The following is a 15,109-nucleotide window of genomic DNA, read 5'->3' as shown; positions in this document are numbered from 1 at the left end:
TTAAGCGTCTGACTCTTGATTTTCGCTCAAGTCATGATTTCAGAGTTGTGAGATCAAGCCCCGTGTCTGGTGCTCAGGATTCTTGGGCACCCTGCTCAGGATTCTCTCTCCCTCCCTCCTTCTGCCCCTCCCCTTCTCTCTCCCTCTCTTTATTAAAAAAAAAAAAAAAAAAAAAAAAAAAAGGCAGCAGGGTGGAACTTCTGAGGTAATAGAAATGTTCTATATCTTGTTTGTGTTGGCAGATTACACAAGTATACACATTTTTCAAAACTTAAACTATACTTTTTAAAATGAGTTCATTATCTACTGCATGGAAAGCATATCTCAATTCACTATCACACAAAAAAAATTAAATGGATCAAAGACCTAAGTGTTTAAGAACGAAAATTGTAAAATTCTTAAAAGAAAACATAGTCATTAATATTTGTGACCTTAGATGACACACTACTTTCAAGAATGAACCTTAACCCCGCATAGGGCTCCCTGCTCGGCGGGAGCCTGCTTCTCCCTCTGACCCTCCCCTCTCTCATGCGCTCTCTCTCTCTCATTCTCTGTCTCAAATAAATAAATAAAATCTTTAAAAAAAAAAAAAAAAGGGCGCCTGGGTGGCTCAGTTGGTTAAGCGACTGCCTTCGGCTCAGGTCATGATCCTGGAGTCCCTGGATCGAGTCCCGCATAGGGCTCCCTGCTCGGTGGGAGCCTGCTTCTCCCTCTGACCCTCCCCCTCTCTCATGCGCTCTCTCTCTCTCATTCTCTCTGTCTCAAATAAATAAATAAAATCTTTAAAAAAAAAAAGAATGAACCTTAACATTACGCTAAGTGAAAGAAGCCAGTCACAAAGGACCATATACATATTATATGGCTCCATTTATATGAAATGTCCATAATAGGCCAAGTCCATAGAGATAGAAAGTAGATTAGATTAGTGGCAGCCCAGGGCTGAAATGTTTCAGGGAAAATGAGGAGTGACCGCGAATAAGTGTGGCGTTTCTTTTTTGAGGGGATAAAACTGTTCTGGCATTAGTGGTAATAGTTATACAACTCGTAAATATACTAAAAATCACTGCTTTTTAAAAGGTTGAATTTTACTGTACATGAATTCTATCTCAAAAAATTTTAATTTGAAAGTATACCTCAACTAAATTCATTTTAAAGAGAAAAAAATTAAATTGTCTAACAAGAATGACTCTGAATTTGAAAGTATTCTATAATATGTTAGGAGATGCATTATAAATAGGGGATATCAGTTGACTTCAAAGCAATCTCAGGCACTGCCAGGCTACAATGTGTCATATATGGTAGTTAAAATTTTCTCATTGGTAATAATCCATAAAGTATCCACAATTTCAAAGGAAACAAGAGAAAAAGTCTCTAGCTTATGCTCGATTCCCTGTAAACATTATTCAAAACTAAGCTTAGAGCAGTTTATAAACAAAATTCCCATACATGACACATAACTACTCATTAAAAATTTTAGTTAAATTCTCCCACTTTGCTAAAGAACTAAGGCACATTAGAATTCTAAGAGATTAATGGGACAATAAAGACATGACTAACAATAAAACACAACAAACAGACACTGTAAGTCACAGAACTACAATAATTAGTAATTGAATAGAGGTATCTAGTCTAAAAAGGAAAATATCATAATAAAATATGTAAAACAAAAATGGAAAAATAAGCATTAAAACCAGTGGTACGAATAACAACATCTTAGTACATAGTAATAGGTTTTCTAAATATATTTTCTTTTATTAACTTGATATTAAATCAAGAATACCCAACTCCTATGTTCCAAGATAATTCTAAAATACAAGTACTAAAAAAATTAGTATTTGAATGTTTGATAATGCTATTCTTTTTTGTTGGAGGTCACGAAATGGAGCATCCATTCCATTTAGCTCAAAACCAGATTGTGCAGTTTGGTATAGCAGTATCAATTTTTTAGTATTCTACAATTTTATTTTCCTGATATTATAGAATAGTGCTTCTTCAAGTTAATAGTGGTAAAGTAAAAGCGCCTTTTTAAGAAAAAAAGTTCCATTTTGTTGAGGACCAATAATTTTGTGAAATGCTGTAAAAATTCTGCAGCAATGTTCAATAGCTATAAAAATTTCTGAAGGCTTACTTTCAATTTCTGCACCTATTTCATTTCAGACCAGTCACAAATGCTCTGGAAACACGTATTTGAGTAGCACTACTATAAAGGAAGAAACAGCCAAAACAAAACGAAACAATGAAAAAGGATTTTTTCAAAATTAAACACATATAAACCAGGTTGTATAATTATTTATTCGTATGTAATTTATCAAACCTAAAGGAAAAATGTTTATGAATTAGCCACAGTTCAGAGTCACGAATTTTGCCACTTAAAGTTTAACAGAATTGACATGAAGAACTCTTCATGAATAATTAGTTTATCAGACTCCCTACTTTTTAAACATTAATTTTGCTACACTCCATGATTTTCCTTATGACAATGTAGCATGTAGCAAAAGTTACACTTGCTAATGAAAACCGGAAGTGCTTAAAATAGAATAACTATTAACTGGTTACAAAAGTGAACTTTCACTTACCACAGTCCAGGATTCCTGCTCTTTAGGCTCCAGAATTCCAGAATTAAAAATTTCTAGTAACTGTTGAAGCCCTCCAGCAGCAACAAACTGTAAGCAATTGTGAGAGTACTGGTAAGAGAGATGCAGCTACAAAATGTCATCAAGACCTGCTTTTTGATTCAGTAACTGGATATGTGTGTGTGTTTATGTATATGCGTATGTAAAATATTATGTATCTTTAATCTAGGAAATTACTCTGATTTAAATAACCAAAATAACTTCTATACAAAGTAATAACATACATCTTATTTTCAAGAAATTTTTAAAAAGGATTCTTGCAAGTATCTATAAAGATATCTTTATATTCCATTGACCATTTAATCGCAGACACTAGGATGTCCTAACAAAGTATTCCAATAAAGAAAAAAAATAAGTGCTAAAAACAAGAGCACCAAGGCATTAAATAATCTCACCTTTCAACTGTGATTTGGAGTAATACATAATTTTTAAACTATGCTTTATTTTAATAGTAAATTAGTTTAAAACCAATTAATAATTATGATACCTACTTTTGGAAAATTAGAGATAATTTTTATCAATACACTGCATAACACGTATGATCAAACCTTGCAACTCCAGGAATTTTTACTATTTTCCACTTGATCCTCACTTGAATCATCTGAATCTGGATAAAGATCACTGTAACTTCCCTGTAGGAATGGCAAAAATAAAAAATAAAAAGAAAAGGTGCAGGAGAAAAAAATTATTTTAGAATTGAAAAATAACACATTCTGGAATTCAGCTCCAGACAAAATACAAATATTTCATGGTAAGAATGGAAATTCAATTACCGTTGACTCTCTCCTTATCCTCCTGTTAGGTTTTCCTAGTGCTTCAATAATTTCCAGGGCATATAATAGCTTGTGAGCACTTTTAATTTTGAGAAGTTCTTTCCAATTAAGTCCATCATTACTCTTAAATTAAAAAAGAAAAACACAGGTTTTCTCAAACCAACTTACTAAGTGACCCCTCCCAAAATAAACTTTAAAGAAAGTGACGCTATGTAAGAACTCAAATATAACATATACGTTGAAATAGTTTCAAACATATGAAGACCAACTGTGTAACTGGTACTCATGATATGCTTAACACACCAGTTATTCATTAAATTTTGTTAAAATTCATATACAAACAGCAGCATAGGAAAAAAAATTCTATCTTATTAACCCTCACAACAGATGAGGCAATTCAGTATCTTCCCAATGAAAAACACTGGGGTAGCCTAGTTGAATGCATTAACTTTTAAAGATACAGAAGTAGTAAAGTCTATATTTAACACTTACAAAGTCACACCTACACATTTAAAAGTCATATACAAATACATAAATCATAAAATATTGTTCTTATCTAATCTCAATTTATGAAATGATATTCACACAATGTACATTTTTGACAACAGTATTATTAGAGCTACTCTGAGTCATCAACCACCATTTGCCAGGCCTACCTTCCTCACATCTAAATTATTTGAGATACAGGACTTTCTGAAATCATACGGCCAAGACCCAAATCATAAAAAACCATTAGTGCACAACATTAGGACACTGTTTTTCCATTCATCCTATAAGTGTTCTATTGGTATCTCCACAAAGTAACCCTTTATTATATACCTTTTAAAAATTAATCTAATTTTAACACATCTTTACAAAGACATCCAACACACCTGAGGTCATGGTCCTACAGGAATGCATTCAGAACATATATTAATATGAAAAAATACTAATATAAAGACAAATTATGTTTTCTAAAGATAATTTTAGAAAACAACCTTGGCCTTGTATTAGGCCTATATTATTCAACCTCACTAACAAATAAATGAATGTTAAAATGAACTGGTGGTTTTTACCCATTAAATGGGCAAAATTTTACTGAGGATATAGGTCAACAAGCAATCTCATATACTGGAGGAATGTAAAATAGTGCCATCCTCTAGGAGAGTAAAAAGACTTTGTGGGTTTACCTGTTCATCTGAGATATTCTGGAATGCCATCAACATGTTAGGACATGTAGGAAGAAGCATCAGTAGCTCCCATACACGCCTGGAGAGATTTTCTGCATGAAGATGAAGTTCTTCACATCTTAAACTCTACACAAATAAGAACAACTGCTTATCAAGACAGATCACTAAAAAAAAAAAAAAAAACTAAACCCAAGTTCAACTTTTTTGCATAAAACCCTTGATTATCAAATTTAATATTTTTCAGTCTTACATTAAAAGTGAGAAATAAACCATTTGTCTCATGGTAAATAATTTATACCTTTGTCCTTTTATTATTTTATTTATTATTATTTATAAACAAATACATCTATTCAATAAATTGATCATCATGTCAAAGTAGTAGTTTTTCAACTTGTTGTTACTGAACGCTTTTTGGAAAAAGAGTGACCTGTAAATCTTGGCACTTTATTCGGGAAACTTTTCAAATAGAAGTGAAAACATCTGTTTTACAAAGCCATTCAAGTAAATTTCAAGAACATTACCAATTGTTTCCTCTTTGCAGGTCACTATTCTAACTAGGACAAAGTCCTGGTGATGGTGAATTAAGTCCTTGATCTTACATTTGGGAAAAGAGTAGAGCTGTTTCTTTTTTATATTGCTAATCCATACCTTATTTTCCAGTCTCAGATAAGCAGATTAAGAGCAAAGCAAACAATTTTAAAGAACCTACTTTTTCCCATTATCTATTAAATTTGAATTTTTTTTTTTTAAAGATTTTATTTATTTGACAGAGAGAGAGAGCACAGCAGGGGGAGCAGCAGACAGAGGGAGAGGGAGAAGCAGGCTCGCCAAGCAGGGAGCCCAATGCGGGGCTTGATCCCAGGATTATGGAAGCTTGATCCCAGGATTATGGAATCATGACCTGAGCGGAAGGAAGACAGATGCTTAATGACTGAGCCACCCAGGTGCCCCTAAATTTGAATTCTGTAAGATGCTGAGATAATAGTAACCTGAAGAATGTTTCATAAAGTACATAAGAAGTAGGCAAGTTTCCTTTATTTAAAAAATTAAAGCATAACCTCAAAAGGTAAATAAACAGCTAAAGCTAAAATTTAGTTTTAGAATTTTCCAGAGTATGAATTTGTATAATTCTATTACTGCTGCTGCCAGTGATTTTTTTTTTTTCCAGTATAATACAGTCCACCGGATGTCAAAAGATTCTTCTGTGTATCTATAAAAAGTTTAGTTTTTTTTGTATAATGATATAAAGCTAGTATACATTGAAAGCAAGCAAATCTTAGAGTTTCAAAGTATCCTTTGCTTTTCTCAAACCTGATGAAGAAAAGCAACCCAAGGTAACATTTTCGGTTTAGCTGGGGAAATGGCACTGAAAGTTGTTCAGTAAAATAGAATTCATTCCTTTGTAAACACCAAGTTAAAAAAAGAAAAAAAAGGATGTATTCTGTGCAAAAAAAACAATATAAAGGAAAAAAAAAATCCCATGTGTAAATGACTATGTGCTATGTTAGGATTAAAAAAACCCTACCCTTTATTTTTATTGTTGTAACCTTCTGCAAGACCAAACCAGTCTTGGACAACAAAGAGACCCCCCACATTGATAATGCCATACTTGCCACAAAGTTCAGTCAAGTATCTACTAAAAAATGAATTCTTCCCTCCAGTTCAGGCCTCAGGTGGACTATTACAATGGACTATTAATTGGGCCTCCTACCTCCAGTCTTTCTCTAATACATCCACCACATTAACACCTAAACTTTGTTTCTAATAGCCCATAACAGCTTTCTTTTTGTTCCTTTAAAACCTTCCATGATGATGGCAATCCATTTTACAAAGACGAAAAATCTCATATGGCCCTTTGTGGTATAGGTTCCAATCTCCTTCTTGATCTTTTTTTGAATTACACTATACTCACGCTCCCAGTTTTTCAAACATGCATTCACTTTTCTGTGAATCTGTAATGCTTCTCTTTGCTCTCCTCAGCAGCTGGACCCAATTTAAAAGACTCCCCTTTTGCAAAACCTTCCCCAAATTTTTGTTCCCACCCTATGTTCCCATAACACACTGCACAGACACCTCCCAGAAAACTGAAGAATTCTTCTAATTATCTTTCTCTCTTTTAAACTGCCAATACGGTACTGACATGAAGTAAAAGGTCATTAAGTATTTGTGTCATAAAATACAAAAGGTAAAAAAAAGTCAGGTTCAAGGGCATCTGTTACTGATTATTCTGCTTGAACAAAAGAAGGCTTTTTTAAGAGTTTTGTTTGTTTTATTTATCTGACAGAGAGAGAGAGAGAAAGAGACAGAGCAAAGCACAAGCAGGGGGAGTGGCAGAAGGAGAAGCAGACGCTCTGCTGAGTGGGGACCCCAATGTGGGGCTCGATCCCAGGACTCCAGGATCATGACCTGAGCCGAAGACAGACGCTTAACTGACTGAGCCACCCAGGTGCCCCGGATTTTTTAAGAATTTAAAAATGGGGGCACCTGGGTGGCTCAGTCGTTAAGCGTCTGCCTTCGGCTCAGGTCATGATCCCAGGGTCCTGGGATTGAGCCCTGCATCGGGCTCCCTGCTCAGCGGGAAGCCTGCTTCCCCCTCTCCCACTCCCCCTGCTTGTGTTCCTTCTCTCGCTTTGTCTCTGTCAAATAAATGAATAAAATCTTTAAAAAAAAAAAGAATTTAAAAATGTGCCACCACAAGAGAAAAGGCTATGGGGAACAGAGGACTCAACAGCAGCTACTACTGCATCCATGACCAAACGCATTTTGAAAATATGGAAAAAAGTCATTTAACATTCTTAGGAAAGAAAGTAATAGTCCCACTATTTTGTTTGCCACTCAATCTCAAAATAATTCACTGCATGAAACACACCAATGAACATCATCTTAGGATAAGTCCATTTAAAGGCATTAAAAAAAAAAGTCAGCAGACTACTACTGAATCCTTTAGGTGATCTCATACACTCCCTTCAGTTTAAATACTATCTTTATAGTGACTACCCATATCTTATTTCTCCAGACCAAGTCCCTGCTCTGAGCTCCAAAAACTCATTTATCCAACTGCTTCCTTGACATCTCCACTTAATGTCCCATGAGCATCCCTTCTTCATCTCAAATGGAATCTACCCAGTTGCTCAAGCCAGAAACCTGGACACCATCTCCTGTTTTCCTTGTTCCTGAACATTAGTCTATCCCCACTCTTAATCCAAACCAATTAAGTTTTAGACTTAATTTGTCCACTCCCATCATTCTATTCCAGGGCACCGTCAAGTCTTCCTTGGATTAGTGCATTAGGTTCCTCACTGCTTTTTCTATTCTTGCCGAACAAATCTATTACCTTGAAAACCAGAATCAGAATGTATGCTCCTCCTCTGCTTAAAACACTTTACTGCTGTTCACCTTACTATGAGTAAAACGGAAACAAATTGCTATGGCCAGTCTGGTTCTACTCACCTTTCCAATCTTATTCCTCTCCCACTACCCTCCACATTCTACTCATTATTAGCTCTCTAACAACTCCTAGACCTGCCTGATTCCTTATATGAAGGGCTTCAGGAATTAGAATACTGTGTGGAGACGATCACTCAATTCTCCTTATTTAGTTGGCTCCTTTTCATCCTTCTAGCTCAGATTACATATGGTTTCCCTCAGAGAAACTTCCCTGACCAAGTAATACATATAAATGAGTTTCTATCACTATTCCCTAATAATGTTAGTCTTAGCAGCTACTCTCTATAATTTAGCTGTTAAGTTTACCTGCAGCTATCTGCAAATCATATCAATTATTTGACTTCCCCACTGGACTGAAGGCGGAATCTGTGCCTATTTTGATCTTTGTAAAACGATACTTAGGAGAGTGTATCTAGATCATATTAGGCACTTAAATACCTAATGAATGACTAAATGGGCTCCTGCTTTCTACTGTTCTTAAGAGATTACTGAGAATGAGGAGCCTGGGTGGCTCAAACGTCCAACTCTTGATTCTGCTCGGGTCAAGATCTCAGGGTTGTGAGATTGAGATTGAGCCCTGTGATGGGTTCCATGCTCAGTGTGGAGTCTGCTTGAGATTCCCTCCCTCTCCCTCTGCCCCTCCCCCTGCTCATGCACACACACTCTCTCAAATAAAATCTTAAAAAAGAGATTACTGAGAAAATTATTTTTTGCTCAACAGAAAAACAAACAATACACTATAAAAATGAAATGATATAGTCACCTCACTATCTTCCACTGCCACTTTTCCTGAGGGTGGTTTAAATGACGCAAGCATCTCTAATAAATCAAAAAGAGTAGTTAAATGAGGTTCTTGTAAAAGCAAAAGCATCGGAATGTTGTCCTTCTGAGGAGGTGGTAGGCAAGATGCTGGCAGCTGAACACCTTCCCCTTTCCGTTCTCTCCTTGGTGCACCCAAAGATACAAATACCATCTATAAAAACAATAGCAAAAGGGGAAAACAACAACACATAATTAGACATATCAAGTTTTGGTTTACTAAATCTCTTAAGTATAAAATAACTTCACACACACACAAATTCACATACACTTAAAAGCAGTAACAACTGTTTTTGAAGGATACCTTAAACTATTCAACTGTTGACTCTTTAACAGTCAACAGACCATTAAAACTCAAACCACATTTGTGTGTACCTGCATATCCTTAAAACCAAGCTCATGAAGTGCTTTTTCATCATAATCTGTTGTTAACTCATGTCCAGATGAAATCATCCTGACAGGTCCCATAAGGCCTCCTTAAAAACAGCAAAAAAGTTAAGTGAACATTTTTATAAAAACTAACTTATGTGCTGACACAAATACATGGTTACATTATGTGAGCCCTCCTCTTAACCACTCACTCTAAAGAGCCTCATTTCACTAAATTATTCTGCTTTATCTTTCTTTTAAAGCACTTACTAGCAATCTGAAATTATATTATTGGTCTTGCCTCAAAAAAAACCAAAACAAAACAAAACAAAAACCCAGTTCCATAAAGGCAGATATTTTACTACATTCAGAGATGTGGTTCTAGCACTAGAACATAGCAGGCATTCAAATTTATTTTTTAATCCGTGAATTTTTAAAAAAAGAAAATGCTTGGTAAGAGTAGGAAATTAAGCAAAGTGATGAAATATCTAATGAATGATTTAAACTTAAATATTGTTAAATTTTATTAACTTCATGTAGAAAAATTCCACTGGACAGACACTACATAGCTCCTTAGGAATGAGTGATACAGGACTCCTGCTTTTCCATAATGATACAATTCTTCATCAAAACTATGTTATTGTAATTTTTAAATATTTTATTTATTTATTTGAGAGAGAGAGAGCACAAGCAGGGGGGAGAGGAAGAAGCAAACTCCCCCACTGAGCTGGGAGCCTGACGTGGGGCTCCATCCCAGGACCCTGGGATCACGACCTGAGCTAAATAAAGGCAGATGCTTAACCCACTGAGCCACCCAGGTGCCCTGTAATTTTTAAATATTTTAAAGCTAGTATTGAAATTCATTTGTCTATTACTCTTTTGGGTTTTCCTCTCAGCACTTCTGGAAGGCAGCTATGCTCACCACTATACCACCAACGCCGGCTTGCTCTCAGCACTTCTGATATTGCTTAGTTTAATCACACAGTTTATGATTCAGAGTAATTTCATCAAATTTAAAATTAAAGTTCCATTAAGATTTTAGGTAGAATATATTAAGAATATATATTTGTACAGAGACAATCTATGACTGCTGATCTTTTTTAAAGTATCAAGATAAAACATCCTTAGTTGTGATGAAGTGCTAAGATAATTTACAGGTGACTTGGTTCCAAGTGCATCAGATACTCTCACCATGCATAACTTTGTTCCAAAAGAGAACTAAGATGGCTAGTACTTTATTTAGGCTTTTGGATTCTACTTAATGTTAGAAAGGCCTATATGCTGTATTACACATTAACTTTTGATTATAATGGTTGAGTTGGCTTTCACAATTAACTGAACAGCTTTCTATCTTTTACCACTTTTGAAAGCATCTTCTTTATCATAAAAATTGCTTTTTCTGGGCAACCCTCTCGGGTCCCCTCCCCTCTGGGAGATTTGTACTATCACTTTGCTATCGCTCAATAAACCTTGCTTTCTTGCTCACCAAAAGGAAAAAACAAAAAACAAAACCAAATTGCTTATTCCTTAAGAGTTCTGGAAAGAGTTACTCTTTTTAAATATTTCAAATCTTAATGTACTAAATGTTTCAAAACAGGAAAAAGTAACAAGAAATCTGGAAAAACTCTTAAGGTTACAATGGTATATTAAACAACACATCTATTTTTTACCCTCTGAAACTCCCAATAGTAAATTTTCAAAATTTTACTAATTTTGGACAGGGGAAAAAAGCAGAGATAATACCAACCAAGTATGCAAGCTGAAAAGCAAGTGAACTTGTGGCAACCAGCAAGACCCCAAAAAAGCTAAATCTCAATCCCAGAGACAGCTTACAATCTATATTTATACTGGTTGAACACAGGAGGAAAATCAACACCTGACAAAGAGTGGGGAGAGGTGGAAGGGGAGAAAGAGAGAGGGAGAAGGAGGGAGACAAAGGGAAAAAGAGAAGAAAGGAGAAAAGGAAAATAAGAGCAGCTCAGTGCTGTGAGATTAAAAAAAGAGCGTAGGATACATTTATCAAGAGGCCTAGAAATTAGGTCAAGGGGAAAGGAAAAAGAAAAAATATTTGAAAAAAATATAATTGCTAAACCTTTTTCATATGCGATAAATATAAACACAAAGACCCAAGAAGCTGAACTTACCCAAAGTGCATAAACACAAAAACCCAACAAGGCACATTAAAATCAAACTGCTGAAAACCAATGTCAAAAAAAAAAAAATCTTGGGGCACCTGGCTGGTCCAGTTGGTAGAGCATGCAACTCTTAATCTCAGAGTCATGAGTTCAAGCCCCACACTGGGGGTAGAGCTTACTTTAAAAAAATTTAAAACCGAAAACAACAAAAAATTTCTTTAAAAAAAGACACACTGTGGGCACGCCTGGGTGGCTCAGTCGGTTAAGTGTCCAACTCTTGATTTCAGCTCAAGTCATTATCTCAGTGTTGTGAGACTGAGCCTGCCATCTGGCTCCACGTTGGGCATGGAGCCTACTTAAGAATCTCTCCCCCACAACCACCTAAAAAAGGGGGCGGGGTCGCCTGGGTGGCTCAATCGGTTGAGTGTCAGGCTCTTGATTTTGGATCAGGTTGTGATCTCAGGGTCCTGGGGCGAAGCCCTGATATGGCTCCAAGCTCGGCGCTGAGTCTGCTTGGGATTCTTTCCCTCTCCTTCTCCCTCCTCCCCTCACGTGTGCACCCTCTCTCCCTTGCTAAAATAAATAAATAAAATCTTAAAAAAAAAAAAGACACACTGTATATACAAAGGATGAGAGAAAAAAAAAACAACACACTTTCAATCAGAAACTTTGCAAACCAAATGACAAGGGATTTAACTATTTACTAAGTCCTGAAAAGAAAACAATCCTTGACATACAATTCTATGTCCCATGAAAATATTCTTCAAAATAGAAGGTAAAATGAACTTTTTTCTCAAACAAAAGCTTGAGAAAATATATCACCAAAAGACGTGAAGTACAAACATTTTTAGAGGAAGTTCATTAGGAAAAAAAAAAGAGAGAGAAACCAAATGGAAATTTTGATCTACACATGGCAATGAAGAATGCCAAAATGGAAAATATATGGTAAAAGAAAAGATGAGATTAAACTAATAAAAAATAATCAGATAATTTGCTAAACTTTCTACTTAAAATGCAGGAACCATGAGTCTGAATTTTAAAAGCTTCAACAATTTAAAAAAATACTGATGGCCTCAAGAAGATATTTCAACCAAACAGAGCTACCCTACAACCCAGCAATTGCACTACTGGGTATTTACCCCGAAGATACAAATACAGTGATCCAAAGGGCCACGTGCACCCCTATGTTTATAGCAGCAATGTCCACAATAACCAAACGATGGAAAGAGCCTAGATGTCCACCAACAGATGAATGGATAAAGAAGATGTACGTACGTACACACACACACACACACACACACACACACACACACACACCCCACAATGGAATATTATGCAGCCATCAAAAAATGAAATCTTGCTGTTTGCAATGACGTGGATGGAACTAGAGGGTATTATGCTAAGCAAAATGAGTCAATCAGAGAAAGACAATGATCTTATGATCTCCCTGATATGAGGAATTTGAGAAACAAGACAGAGGATCATAGGGGAAGGGAGGGAAAAATTAAACAAGACGAAACCAGAAGGGGAGATAAACCATAAGAGACTCTTAATCTCAGGAAACAAACTGAGGGTTGCTGGAGTGGAGGGGGGTGGGAGGGATGGGGTGGCTGGGTGATGGACATTGGGGAGGGAGTTATGTGCTATGATCAGCGCTGTGAATTGTGTAAGACTGATGAATCACAGACCTGTACCCCTGAAACAAATAATACATTATATGTTAATTAAAAAAATAAAAAGAATAAAAAAAGATATTTCAACTATGAAAACAGGAGTACTCAGGGAGTAACAAAGAGATGTTAGATACTAAAAGCATGACAGCAAAAACTCAAAAGAAGGAATGCAAAATAAAGTTGAAAACATCTCTCGGGAAGTTTAAAGCCAAAGAAATCAAACATGAGAAAGATAAGTAAATTTGGAATAGTCCAAGAGATAAAACATGTAGATAATCAAGAATTTCTAGACAGAAATTATTAAATAGCAGACAGGAAATCAATAAACTAATTCAAGAAAATGCCCTCAAACTTATAAAGATACAAGTTGCCAAACTAAGAGCTGCCAACCTATATAGCAAACTACCCATCACAATTGTTGAAAACAGACTCAGAGCAGGTATTACAAAATTTCAGCATATTATGAACAAGAAGACCCATTAAGTTCTACAAAAGAAAAAAGCAGAATATGTAAAAAATGTCAGAAAGCAAATGGCTTCAGAATACTGAACAGCAAAAACAGAAGCAAGAAATGCAGTGCAGCAATACCTCTAAAATTCTGAAACGGGGCACCTAGGTGGCTCAGTCAGATGAGCGTCCAACTCTTGGTTTCGGCTCAGGTCATGGGTCTCATGGGTTGTGAGATCAAGCCCTGTGCTGGGCTCCACGCTCAGCAGGGAGTCTGCTTGAAAGATTCTCTCCCTCTGCCCCTCCCCACCTCAAATAAATAAATCTTTTAAAAAAAATAAAATTCTGAAACAAAATTATTTCCAACCTAGACTTCTATACCCTGCCAAATTACCATTTAAGTACAGAAACATGAGAAACAAATTTTTGATTATTCAAAGAATCAAAACTTTACCCCATCAATCTCTCAAGAAGCTACTGAACAAATGCACTATATTTCAGCAAACAACAACAAAAAGTGAAACAAGAAGGCATGGGATACCAGAAACAGGATATCCAACACAGGAAAAAGAAAAAGAGAATTACCAGGAGGATGGTAAAGGATATCCTACTGCTGTGTGCCAGACTTGGAGAACAATGAATTGAGGGGCCACTATGACCAAAATGCCTGCTACCTTCATAGTATCTTCTCTGAGGAAGGAATGGCAAGTGGACCTTACCTGGATTCACAGCTGTACCTCAACTACCTTCACCATATACTAGTGAAGTTTCTACCCCCATCTCTATGTCCTACTACCTGAATCAAGAGAAAACATTCATATCTCACAGAAGAAATTCTTCCTTATTCTACCCCTGAGAGCTAAAGTACGTCATGAAAAGATTAGAAACTCTAGGACTATATTTCTGTTTGATATTCCAGCATCTTGCCAAAATTATAGCCCAGAGAGATATGTTTTGACTGTGCCAAGACTTAAACCTGAGAACTTTCCTACTGATACCTTCAGATGAGGTTTTATAAAAACCTTTAGAGAAGATCAAAATACACCGTCTTTAGCTTGTTTCCTTCTCTGATCCTTTAACCTGATTAACAACTGTACTCCCGCTTTCCTTAATCTATCAAATTTATGCTTATCTGTTTCACAAAAATAAATACGTATTTTAGGAATATATATACCCAAGGTAAAGGTATAAAGAACACACACACACAAAAAAATGATAAACTATAAAATCAAGATAGTGTTAAAGGGAAGTGGAAAAGAGGATATTAAAGAGGGATACACAAGTAGCTTCTAATAATGTTCCAGTTCTTAATCTGGATGGTATGTACATGGACAGTTTTCATTTTATTATTACTCATTTCATATTTTATTTATGTACAATATATTTCAACATAACAAAAGAGGATACCTTTTGACTTGAAAATTCCATAACTAGGTATTTAGCCAACATGCATTAAATGATATATGTGTAGGGATATTCTTTGTGCATTGCTGGTAAATAGCAAACAAATGGAAACAACCTAAATGCCCCTTAAGAGAAGATAAGTAAAACACATCACGGCACCACCATATTAAAAAATATGTATATTTAAAAAGAATGAAGTAACTTTCTAGACGCACTATAAATGGAATGCTACCATTTATG

General features: G+C 35.7%; 1 protein-coding gene across 7 annotated transcripts in view; it reads right to left on the bottom strand.

Annotated features, from left to right (window-relative positions):
• The window catches only part of USP34 (ubiquitin specific peptidase 34), a 263,416-nt gene that overhangs the window by 88,234 nt on the left and 160,073 nt on the right, over positions 1-15,109 (bottom strand). For all 7 annotated transcript variants that reach the window (XR_010405682.1, XM_064572466.1, XM_064572467.1 and 4 more), the window contains 6 exons: positions 9,217-9,317; positions 8,786-8,995; positions 4,576-4,701; positions 3,407-3,529; positions 3,182-3,265; positions 2,577-2,663 (listed from right to left, as the gene is read on the bottom strand). Coding sequence is in view for 6 of the 7 variants with exons in the window: in XM_064572466.1 (XP_064428536.1) it covers positions 2,577-2,663; positions 3,182-3,265; positions 3,407-3,529; positions 4,576-4,701; positions 8,786-8,995; positions 9,217-9,317 (731 nt within the window). In the remaining variant the exon portion in view is untranslated. The remainder of the gene's footprint in view (positions 1-2,576; positions 2,664-3,181; positions 3,266-3,406; positions 3,530-4,575; positions 4,702-8,785; positions 8,996-9,216; positions 9,318-15,109) is intronic.

Source organism: Mirounga angustirostris, unplaced genomic scaffold, assembly GCF_029215605.1.
Source record: "Mirounga angustirostris isolate CCGP_5_RB_7025 unplaced genomic scaffold, mMirAng1.0.hap1 SCAF_10, whole genome shotgun sequence".
Taxonomy (NCBI): domain Eukaryota; kingdom Metazoa; phylum Chordata; class Mammalia; order Carnivora; family Phocidae; genus Mirounga; species Mirounga angustirostris.
The sequence above is the reverse complement of the archived record's forward strand: the minus strand, read 5'-3'. Positions and strand labels throughout refer to the sequence as shown.